This window comes from Myotis nattereri (assembly GCF_964212035.1).
Source record: "Myotis nattereri genome assembly, chromosome: 18".
In the NCBI taxonomy this organism is placed as follows: Eukaryota; Metazoa; Chordata; class Mammalia; order Chiroptera; family Vespertilionidae; genus Myotis; species Myotis nattereri.
Genome location: NC_138093.1, coordinates 15,103,278 through 15,114,599, shown reverse-complemented (window position 1 = coordinate 15,114,599; position 11,322 = coordinate 15,103,278). Strand labels below are relative to the sequence as shown.

General features: G+C 60.7%; 1 protein-coding gene across 5 annotated transcripts; it reads right to left on the bottom strand.

Annotated features, from left to right (window-relative positions):
• Positions 1-643: 643 nt before the first annotated feature.
• ADAM15 (ADAM metallopeptidase domain 15) lies at positions 644-10,941 on the bottom strand. Of its 5 annotated transcripts, XR_013997203.1 has the most exons (24): positions 10,770-10,941; positions 9,537-9,643; positions 8,830-8,906; positions 8,337-8,415; positions 8,087-8,163; positions 7,803-7,995; positions 7,009-7,074; positions 6,858-6,926; positions 6,610-6,779; positions 6,386-6,470; positions 5,537-5,685; positions 5,279-5,453; positions 4,917-5,009; positions 4,484-4,788; positions 4,199-4,394; positions 3,869-3,946; positions 3,379-3,451; positions 3,026-3,164; positions 2,555-2,624; positions 1,923-1,997; positions 1,766-1,836; positions 1,444-1,515; positions 1,057-1,181; positions 644-959 (listed from the first exon to the last, which is right to left on the bottom strand). XR_013997203.1 is itself a non-coding variant. In XM_081113177.1 (23 exons), exons 1-23 carry the CDS (start codon positions 10,846-10,848, stop codon positions 917-919), a joined length of 2,595 nt encoding a protein of 864 aa, XP_080969303.1. In that variant the 5' UTR covers positions 10,849-10,941; the 3' UTR covers positions 644-916. The 5 variants fall into 5 exon arrangements, 4 of the variants coding, with proteins under 4 accessions (XP_080969303.1, XP_080969304.1, XP_080969305.1 ...); XM_081113177.1 differs by lacking the exon at positions 1,766-1,836; XM_081113178.1 differs by lacking the exon at positions 1,766-1,836 and having other exon boundaries at positions 1,923-1,994.
• Between the last annotated feature and the right edge of the window lie 381 nt (positions 10,942-11,322).

The following is an 11,322-nucleotide window of genomic DNA, read 5'->3' as shown; positions in this document are numbered from 1 at the left end:
CACACGTAGGGATAGCGCCGGGGGAAGGGGCAACCGCCTGCCCCCCACCAGCTTTCAGTGGGGAGCTCGGTGCCCACCTTGGGGTGGGCGCCTGTCCCTTCCTGCCCCACACCTTCCTTCTGGGCTGGGGGCCCACGCAGCCCGGTCCTGAAGACGAATTAACGAGGTGGTTGCGGCTTGTACAAAGCACCTTTGTTCCCGAGCCCTCAGGTGGGGGCGGGGGAGGAGGCAGGTGCGTGGCCTTGGGATCGTGGGAGCCGCTGCCGGGCTCCACCCCGGCTCCAGGGCTCTGAGCACACCAGCCAGAGCCACTTTTCCCAGCCACCAGTCCGAGGGTGGAGACGGCAGGTTCCACCGCTTGGCTGCTTGGTCTGATGGTCGCCCCCAGGCGTTGGGGGCGAGGGCTTGGCGACTGGGGATAGCGAAGGGCGTACGATTCTCTTTGGCAATAGATTGTGCAGAGAGCCGCCCCACGCTGGGCAGAAACAAGCTGCGGGCACCCGGGGGACACCAGCTGCTCCAGCCTGGGACTCTCGTGCTCCCCATCCAGTCTTCGTCTGAGGCGACAGCGTCCCCTGGCGGCCAGACGAACCGCAGCGGGGGCGACCCGGACTTCCCTAAGCAGACAAACTCCGAGGCAAGCTCCTAAAATCTTCCGTTTATTACAACCGATGTGCGCACCTCCCTCAGCCAGGCCCAGCGCCCAGATCTGCCAACCCCCCATCTGCAACTGCGTGCGCAGGTCCCCAGGGCGCAGCTCGACAGCTCGTGGGGTGTCTTAAGAGGCCTGCTCCTTGGCATCCAGGCTCTGGCTCCTTCCATCACCGCGGGGTGTGTGGAGGGGTGCTGCAGGGGACCGGCCCACGCCTCTTTAAGTCCTAAGCTGGGTTGGAGGCAGGTGGAACTTCAGAAGAGGTCAGAGGTAGAGGGAGGACATAGCTGGGGGCGGCGGTGCAGGCCTGGGGTGCCGGAAGCAGAGAAACAAGGTCAGAGGTCCCCTTTTCCCAGACCACTGGCCCTGCCCACCCCCCATTTTCAGCGACCCTCCTTGCCCACCTGGAAGGTACCACTAGGGGCGGGATTCCAGCTCCTGGACCAGGCTGGTCACTTGAAGGACACAGGCCCTGGGGGTCTGCAGGGAGTGGCTTCCTGGGGGGTGGGGGCTTGGCAGGCCCCGGAGACTGAGAAAGAGAGAAGGTAGGACACAGGCTTGGGAGGGGCTGTTGTGTTGGCATCCCCCCTCACACCCCCAATGTACTGGTGCTGGGGAACACCAGCTGTTGGGAAGGGGGGAGCACCAGAGGTCATCTCTGTTTCCATCCGTCACCATAAGAGTACCAGTGGGGTATGTGCCTCAGCACAGAGGGGAGATCTCGCCACGGCCACCACCACCACAGCCCGGATGGTGGCAAAGGCTGTGACCTTCTCTGCCCCCACTGTTACCTTCGGGTGCCTCACCACCGGGTCAGCGGGCAGAGGGCGGGTGGGGGGATTAGGTCGGCCAGCCAGCGCAGCCTGAACAGAGAGAGGGGCAGTGACTGTGAGAGCACATCGAGGGGCAGTGAGCATGCAGAGGTGCTCCCACGGGGTTCAGATCGACATGCACAACAGCCAGAGGGCAGGAGCGTCGGGACATGCGCACAGGGCTCGGGTGCATGCCAGCAGATGTCTGGGGGGGAAGGTATGGTCACCGTGCTGTCCCTGGCCCGCTGCAGTCCCGCCACTAACCACCAGATGGTGGTAGAAACCAAGGCAGGAGGCTCACCCTTTGCTGCTTCTGGGGCTCAGAGTGTCTGAAGGCTGAGGGGCACCCGGGTCCCCTAATGAAGAGCACCACTGGCAGGGAACAGGGAGGAGAACTGCAGTTGGGCACCAAGCCTCCCGCCTGCCCTGAGCCAGGGCAGGGCCTGGCCCAGATTTACCTGGAGTTTCTTGGGCACAGGGTCAGGAGGCAGTGGCCTTGAAGGGGGTGCCGGGAAGCCAAGAGCACTAGGCTGCTGAGATAGCAGGAGGAGCAAACAGGCAGAGTGGGGAGGGGGAGGGAGCAGAGAGAGAGATGTGGGCAGAGAGGGTTAGTGCCCAGGGAGGGGCAGCTAGGACCCCCGGGACAATGGGGGTTTGCATGCCGTTATTCATTTGCATGCAGAGGGGGTGACCAGTGGTAGAGTGGGCACGGAGACCACCTCCACACACATACTTCTATCATCAGGTGCAGAGGGCTCAGGGCAAGGGCACTCACCAGCCCTCTCCACATGGTGGACACTGAAGGCCATCCTGGGTCCCACCCTCCCTTTCCTTCCAGGGACCACAGCTTGGTCTCAAAGCCACCAGCATTGTTAGCTCAGAGGTCAGCAGACCCTTCTCGAGGCGACTGCCCCGCCCGACTCCAGGCTGGGCTTGTTTCTCAGCCTGCAGCCAGGGGGGGTAAAGGGCCGGTCCTGGCTCCTCTGATGGGCTCTTGGGCGCTGTGAGTCTTTCTCTGGGCCCACCCCAGGGCCCAAGCTGGATGCTGGGCCACAATGGGGCCCTCTGTCCTCTGGCATTCAGGACTCACCTTGACACCTGGCATCAGCAGGGCCCTCTGCGGGGGTCCTGGGCGTTCTGGGGGACCAGGCTGAGCTGCCCTAAGCATGGAGAAAGGGCTCAGCCTCAGGCCCTGTTCTTCACCCGTATGCCACTCTTGAGTGGGGTTAACTCTTTGCAGCCCCTTGAGAGGAGCATGTGTGGGGCTTAGGCCCCATGGGTGGGGGGCGGAAGCTGAACAGCTTAGGAACCCCACTTCCCAGCACAGGGCCTCCTGGGGGAGGTGATCCTAGCATCCCAGCTTACCCACTCAGGTCTACCAGTCTACATGTGAGGTGAAGAGTTCCAGGGAACATGGAGGGAAGGGAGGTGCGTGGGTTGTGGCCCCAGGGGCTTGGGGTCAGAGCCAGGTGGCAGGGGCTGCAGAGGGGGTAGGGGCAGGGCTCCAGGCTGTTGTCCTCAAAAGAGCTGTGGAGGGAGCTGGGAGCAGGGAGGCTGGTACCTGTATTGGCAGCTGGGTCCCTTGAGCTGGCAGAGTCGCTGGCGCAGGCGGGCACGGTACCAGTAGCTGGCACCAAGCAGCACCAAGATCAGCAGCAACAGGAGGCTGAGGAGCAGCCCTGTGGTCAGGGACCTGGAGGCTGTGGGGTGAAGGCAGGTTTGAAGGTGAGCAGGGCTGAGAACTCCACACCCAGGAACGGGCAGGGGGCAGGGAGTAAAGTCAGGTGCTGAGAAAGTGAGGGGGTCAGGGGTCACAGAGAGTCAGGGAGCCAGCAGTGAAGGGGTGGGGAAAAGAGAGGGGCAAAGGATGAGCCACTCTGCCCTCCGGCTGTCCCTGTCCCCAGGCCTTGCTACCTCGGATCCGGGCACGGCAGTCAGGGGGTGCCCAGCCCTTCTCACAGTGGCAGAGCCTGTTGCTGTCGCAGACCTAGGAGGAACAGGTTGAACAATCAGGGGCTCTGCACTCTGGGGCCGTGTGTCCCTGTCCCCAGCTTTTTCAAGATCCCAGATATCCACAACTGGCAGGTGAGCCGGGGGCTTAAGGGGGGCAGAGAGCCAGCACTCTGGGAGTCTTCATGCTGGAGGAAATTAGATCGACTACCGCTGAGTGCCTCCAGATGCTGGACACCAAGTTAGAAGCTTTCAGACTCCTCTCTTGTCCCTCAGGAAGTGGGTACTATTACTCTGCCCATTGGACAGACGAGGACACTGAGCTCAGAGAGGTGAGTAACCTCCCCTGGTCATGCAGCTAGGCAGGGGTAGAGCAAGGATTAGAACCAGGGATGTCTGTTGCCAAAGGCCTGGAGGCTCCCTGCTCCCCTTTCTCATTCCCACGCCAGCTCACCCCGTGCCCACTGCATTTGCTTCGGCATTCCTGTGCTCCCAGGAGAGCCAGAGGCTGGCATCGACGGTCAATGCACACCTGCCCAGTGGGGAAGAAGGGCAAGGATCACATTCTTGCAGAACTTACCAGCACTGGAAGCCAACACGGCTAAGGCCGCACCCTGCTTGTTCAGATGGGAGGACCAAGGCTCAGGATGGCAGGACTTGGCTCAATCACAAGAATGTGAACGCCCCTCAGATCTGTGCCTTCTACACGGGTGGGCGGTGAGGCCTGGGCACTGCTCACCATGCTATCCCTCCCCACTTAGTCTGGCTCACCCAGGCTGCTCACCAGGCCAGGGCCACAGGCTGTGCCAGGTAGAGTCAGGAGAGGCTGGGCCACGTCGTTGCCCAGGTCCAGGTGTACCCAGCTGCAATTCAGGTGGGTCCCGTTGGCTTCTAGTATCTCCCAGTGCAGATCCCGGGCTGAGCCCAGCAGAGGCTGGGCCATGCCCCCCTGGCACTGGAGCTGCCCGCAAATGGCATCTCTGGAGTGAGGAAGGAGGCACAGGGTCTGTGGGAGTGGGGCCAAGGCTCCCACAAACCTAGGGGAGGAGCCATTGATTTCCTCACTTACCTAGGGTCACAGGACAGGTAGCTGCCAGTAGGACTGCGCCCACAGCTCCCAAAGGCATCCCCCCGAGTATTGGCAGTGAGGAGGCAAGGGGGTGCGGCAGGCTGGGCCCCAGGCCCCCAGAGAGCCTGGCACTGTTGGGCATAGGAAGCACAACGCCCTCGCATGCACACAGCCTGTCCACCATCACACGGCTCGCCATCCCCCAGACTGGTATCAGGAGGGCACTGGGAGCTGTCTCCTGGGCAGAATTCGGGCAAGTCACAGTCACCTCTCTTCGGACGGCACTGCCAGCCAGCCGGGCGCAGCTGTGGAGGGTAAGTGAGTATCAGTGTGGGTGCCGGGCAAATCCAGCCAGGCCTGGAGGTCAGAATGACTCTCTCCACCCCGGTTCCTGGCAAATGAGCTCTAGAAGACGAGTCCAGTCTGTGCCCACCTGGCAGTTGTGACAACAGGGTCCGTCGGATGCACACTGTGCCCCTGGCCTCAGCTGGCAGGTGAAGTAATCACAGCAGGGATCGGTGCAGTCCTGTGGGCCAGGGCACAGAGGGGCTGGGCATCAGAGCAGGCTGCGCTGAGCTACCTCCAGTTCCTCCCAGAGCCTGAACCCAAAGACACCCACAGCCAGTGAAAGCTACAGCCCAACAACTCACATGCTGTCCCTGCAGACAGGGAGGTGGGAGAGGAGTGAGAGAGCCCTTCAGAACCAGAGAGGGGCTCAGGAGGCTTGGAGGGAGCCCTTGAGCCAGGGCCAGGGCACAAAAGTGAGTGGGGCAAGGCTTTGGGTGAGGGACTCACATCTGGGAAGTCACAGTTGTACTGCTTGCTCAGCTCCACAATCTTATTTCCACGGACAGTAGCCATGGAGCGCAGGCGGGGCAGTTGTTCAAAGAGGCAGCTGCCCATCCCATCCAGGAGGGCCTTCTCCAGGGCCTGTCGGCTGCAGTTGCTGAAGTTCAGGCCGGGCAGGAAGCTGGGAAGGGCAGCAAGGAAGGTTGGGGCTGTTGACCACTCCCTGACCCCTGCCCATCCCCTCTGCATCCTGCAGTTACTCACTCTGTGGAGGCCTCCATGATGCAGCTCTTGGCTGGGGCTGGGCCTGGACAGGGGCAGCTGTTCCCAGGTGGGTCATGGTCCAGGCCCAGGCTGTGGCCCAACTCATGGGCTATGGAGGAGGCAACTCCCAGGATGCTTATGGAGTGGTCCTATGGGAAGGGGTATCCCAGGTCCACCACCAGCCTAAATGCTCCTGTTCTCTCCTCAGCTGACCTCGTGGGCACTCTGCAGGCACTGCCTCTCTCCTTAGTTGCTTCTAAAGTAGGAGGAGAGCCAGGCCAGCGTGGCTCAGTGGTTGAGCACTGACCTATGAACCAGGAGGTCACGGTTCGATTCCCAGTCAGGGCATATGCTGGGTTGCTGGCTCAGTCCCCAGTGGGGGGTGTGCAGGAGGCAGCCAGTCAAATGATTCTCTCTCACCATTGATGTTTCTATCTCTCCTCTCCCTTCCTCTCTGAAATCAATAAAAATATGTAATAAATGAATGAAAGAATAAATAAGTAAGTAAGTAAATAAATAAAGTAGTCGGAGAGCCCAGGCCTGGGGGGTGGGAAACCTGGGTTCTAGCTCAGCTCTGTTCTCCTTCCCTCACTGTGTGGTCCAGGAAGATCACCTCTGTTCTTTGGGCCTCAGCTACCCCCCCAAAATGGGAAAACCTCCTAGGTGAATTCTGTACACTGATGAGCTGGCCATCAGTGAGGGTGCCCTGACTGCAGAGGCACATGAAGCAGCCCTGCTCTCTAGACCTATCACTTGGCGTTGGGTAACTCTGTAGAGGGTTCCAGTGATTAATGGTACCACCAAGAGGGACTTAACTGGGAATGGGCAAGAGACCTGGGAACAGCTCACCATGTTCACGCCCCCCGAGTAGTCAGGAGAACAGATGGAGTTCTGGATGGCCATGCCCACCATGGGCCCAGAGAATGAAGTAGCTCTGTGGAATTGAGAAGCCAAAGGTCAAGGCCAAACACCAGGGGAGGCCAGAGCTTCGGGGCCTCAGGTAGGGAGCTGGGCTGTACAACTGGCCAGGTCAGGGCAGAGCTGGCCCCACGGACTGAGCCTGGGGATCTTACGTCACCAGCTGGGCACTGTCGTGGGGCAAACGAGGCAGTAAGTTGGTCCGGCGCCAGCGGAGGAAGTTGTCTAGCGTGACACCTGGGTCTTGGCTGATCTCTATCAGGTCTTGATGCGTCCAAGCCTCCAGGCCCACTAGCGCCACTCGTACATTCAGGGGCCGGAAGAACTGGAAAAGAGCCGGGGCTCAGGAGTGGGGTTCTCACGGTTTGGGGGCCGCGAGGATGCCATCCAGCCTGACACTCACCGTGTCCAGGAGGTGGACCACTTCCAGTGTGCGGTTCAGCAGGTACTGGAAGTCTGGGTACCTCTGGACCTGTGGGTTAAGAGAGGTACCCGTGAAAGGTGGCAGGGCAGGTGGGGGTCAGGGCAGGACAAGCAGGGGCCAGCAAGCTCACCTCCGAATGATCAGCTACAATCATTAGCTCAATAATCTTGGTCTCTGTCACCACATCCCGCCGCCACTGTGGACAAGAAGGAGCCTCAGGCACACGGGCCGCTCACTGCCAAGAGCTGCAGGGCTGACCAAGCTGTGTCCACTCCCACCGCGAGGACAGTGAAGAGCCCCTCTTACAGAGGAACCACTGAGAGCCTGAGAGGCTAGGGACTTGCCCCAGGTAGGCCAAGAAGTAGGTTAGGAAGCTGGGAGCAGAGCCCTGCTTTTCTGGCTCCAAATTCAATGGTTTGTTTTTTTTTCCAAATTAAAATAATAATAATAATAGCCAACACCATCAAATACCATATGTGAGGCACAGTTCTAAGCACTTTACTTACATATTGAGTCACTTAATTTTCATAGCAACCCTATAAGATCCGTAGTTTTATTATCTCCATTTTACAAATTAGGAAACTCGGTTTTTATTGCTTTATTATTGGTAACTACGTATTTTCTATATCCAAGTGAGCTCTCTGCATATGGGATCAAAAGACATGAGGAGTTGGAGTCTAGTACATACATCTAAATCCTTGATATACCACTTATTAGTTGAATGGCCTTGGGCAAGTCATTTAATCTCTCACTAAAATAGAGCTATCAATAGCACCCACCTCCCAGGGTTGCCGGGAAGAGTAAAGGAGATAATGTTCATAAAGTGTCTGCACGTGGAAATTGCTCCATTAGCAGGAGCTGTTGTTACTGTGGACAAATTGCTCTGAGGGTCCCGGGGCCAGCCCTCCTGCCACTCCTCCTTACCCGGCGGATATGGTGCTGTCCCAGGGGGCGCTCTGGTGGAGCCTGAGTGGACACCGGTTCGCGCCAGCTCAGGGTGCAAGTGTGGCGCGGCACGGGGAGATCCTGGATCCGGGAGACGATGGGAGGACCCTGAAGGTCCCCAGGCCTCAGCTCCAGGGTATAGCTTTTCTCTGGGGACAGGATCACCAAGCCCCTAGAGAAAGAGACAGGAAGTCAGACAACTTTTCAGCTCCATGCCTCATGCCCTGCCATCTCCCCACCTTTGTGGACTCTACCCACTGTACCTGAGCCCGGAGCAGGTGCAGACGGAGGCCCAGGAGTCTGCATGGCCCTGCACTCCGCCCTGGTAGCAGCAGTTCTCCTACAGCACAGAACAGAGCGCCAGTTTGCAGGGCAGGCCAGGGTTTCAGCCCAGGAGACTTGCCTGTTGGTTAAGATGTAGCATCTTCCCACATCCTCCAGGGATGGCCCCCTCCAGCTGCCCCTCCCTCCTTTCCTCAGGCCAGAGACAGGGCACAAGAGGGCCCGACTCACCAGAGCGTGTCCCTCACTGACCACCCTGGTGCCATCAGGTTGGTACCACACCAGGGTTGGGTGGCCTGGCACTAGCTCCCTGTGAAGACAAGGGAGAGCAATATCAGTTCTCTCCCAGGGTGCTGCAGGGCCAGCCTGCGGCCTGAAGGTGACAGCGGGTTAACGGGGTGCCAGGCATTGCCCCATCCTTCCTGCTTCCCCCCTGAGGCAGCAGAGCATAGTGGTTGGGCCACAGATTCTGCCAGGCTTTCCGGGTTCCAACCTGGATTTCACCACACACGAGCTGTGTGAGCTCGGGCAAGTTATGTAACCTCTCTGTGCCTTGACTTCTTTATGTATAAAACGAGGACAGTAATAACACATTACTTGTATCTCCTTGTAGGGTTGTTATGAGGATTATATGAATTCAAGTACTTAGTACCTAACACACAGTAAATGCCATATCAGTTGTTAGCCATGTTATTGTTATCATTATTATTACCCCGGCCTTTACCTATTCTGTAGCAGCTCCAGGATATGACTCTCACCATCCAATTCCAATTTGATCCGTAAAGTCTCAGGCAGGCTGGTCTGTGGGCACCAGAGAACAGGTCACCGCCCGGGCCCTACCCCAAAATTCCTATTCTCCCAGACCAGAGAGTGTCAGGCCCTTAGGAGAGCACCAATGATTACATCACTGATTGGGGGGGCTGTCCCAAGGGAGGGGCCAGGAAGGCCTGTCTGGCCTGGGGCATTGTTCTGGGGGGTTGTGCTGGGAGGTCAAAGAAGGTATCTCGGCCGCCCCCTTCTCGGCTTCCTGCCCAGAGAGGAAGCACCGTGGAGGACTCAGTGCAGGCCCCAGCCCTTCCTCTGACTCAGCTGTAGAATTGGGGGTAAGGGGAGGGCCCTGGGTGAGGTCCTGACTCTCTCTCCAAGTCCCTCCACGGAGAAAACCAACAAATGAGACCAAGAAATCAAGTTTGACCTCAGGATTTCCCAGTGGCCATGGATGGGCTGGGTGGGGCTGAGGCAGATGGGTGGAGAAGGGGGAGGGAGCTAAATGAAGCCGGGTGCTGGGGTGTGATGGGAGAGGGGGCCGGACCTGGGGTGGCCGAGCCACAGTGAGGTCCACTCACCTGCTCTTCAGCCAAGCTTCATCTTGAGACACCTGACTCGGGGGGTGACAGGGTGGTATTTACTTGAGGGTACGGAGAGGCTCACCTGAAGCACCTCTGCTATGCTGAGTGTGAGGTTGTCCTGAAGGATCTGGGGTCCCAAGGGCCCACTCGGGGTCTTCTCTGGAATTGCCTGCTCCTCCTTGGTGCCACCTGCACGGTCCCCAGAGTACCCCAAGAGCATGCTGAGACACTCAGCCCCAGCTGGTGCCCTCGGACCACCCTGGTTCCCAGGCACTTCAAGGCCCCTTCTCTGCCTGAAGGGCTCCTGAACTGCGTGCTGGGACTTAAAAGGAGAATACTGGGGGTGAGGGCTTCCTCCAATAGTGGGCCTTCATTCCACCAACATCCCGAAATCCCCAAAGAAATTGAGCTAGCCCAGCCTGTGGCTCCTCCCTCTCGCCCTCAGGCCAATCCCAGGTTCTCCTAGGGGCCCTCTCCCCTCCCACTCCCACCCAATCTCCCTCCCCCCCAAGCAACGCCCCCTACGAGGACTGAGGGAAGCCTGGTGGCTGGGTGCCCACTCACCCTCCCCTTTTCTCACGTCGGAGATGCTGGGAACGCCCATTTCTGGGTGAGCAGTGCAAACACCACCATGCCCTCCCTAAACACCCCTCATGCCCAGTTAGGCACACCCGCTCCCCACAGCCTCTGCTTCCTCCCTGGGTCCCCCCCTCACACAATGGCCCTCTCTCCTCCGGACACTCCACCCTCGCCTGCCCGCTCGGCCCCCGGCCCAAGACCGCAGCAGGAAGTGAAAGTTCCAAGGAGGAGTTGGTGTCCCAGCCTCTTTCCTGGCCAGTTCTCCCCTCTTTTGGCGTCTCCCGGGCCCCCGCCAGCTCAGCCAGGTTTCTGGTGGCATCAGCACCAGAGTGAGAGGTGCCTGGCCGTTCAGGCCTAGAAGGTGGCGGCAAGAATCCTCTTCGCCAACCCTACGAGCGTGTCCACTGGGCACCCTGGCCCGGGTGAAACGGCCGGCCAGGCCCCAAAGGAGCGAGGCCTCAGTCCTGGGGCGCAGTGACCCACTCCCGGAGGGGCGGGGCGCTGCTCCAGGCCCCGGGAGCTGGAACCAGCGCCCGAGAGTGTCCGCGGGGACCGTGCCGAGGGTGACCCTCCTTTCCTCTCCTCTCCTCTCCTCTCCATCGCCCAGTCGCCGGCCCTCGCCCAGGACCGCAGACCAGGGCCGGCCGCGCTGGGTCTCCTTGTGACCCCGATGCCTCCCGACTTCGCTGCGCCCCTTTCCAGTCCTGCCCTGGCCCACTCCTGGCCCCGCACTCACTTGTCCCTGGAAGCGACGGGAAGGGCAGGGAGCTGCCGGCGCCCAGGAGCCCCAGGGCCCAGAGCAGCGCCAGCCGCATGACAGCGGCGCCCGGGGCCGGCGAGGGCGGCAGGTGCCGGGCCGCGCGCCGAGTCCAGCGGCGGCCGGGTCTGCTTCGCGCACTGCGCCGCGCCGGGCCGCCGCCAGGCCCCGCCCCTCCCCTCTCACAGGGTCCCGAGCCAGGCCCCGCCCCGCCCCTCCCGCCGCGGCCCCGCCCCTCCCGCCGCCAGGCCCCGCCCCTCCCCTCTCACAGGGTCCCGAGCCAGGCCCCGCCCCTCCCGCAGCGGCCCCGCCCCCGGAGAGGCCCCGCCCCCGGAGAGGCCCCGCCCCTCCGGGTCGCAAAGGAGTCGGCCCGGCCCCGAACTCCGCTCGCTCAGCGCAGCGCCGCCGCTTTCCTGCGGCTGTGCTGGGTGGGAGCCGAGGCCGGTCCGACCGGCTGGGGCGTCGCTTCTCCACCCGCCGCAGGTCCGGACTTCTTCTAGCAGCGTTGCTGCCTCCCGCCTCCAGTCCGCCG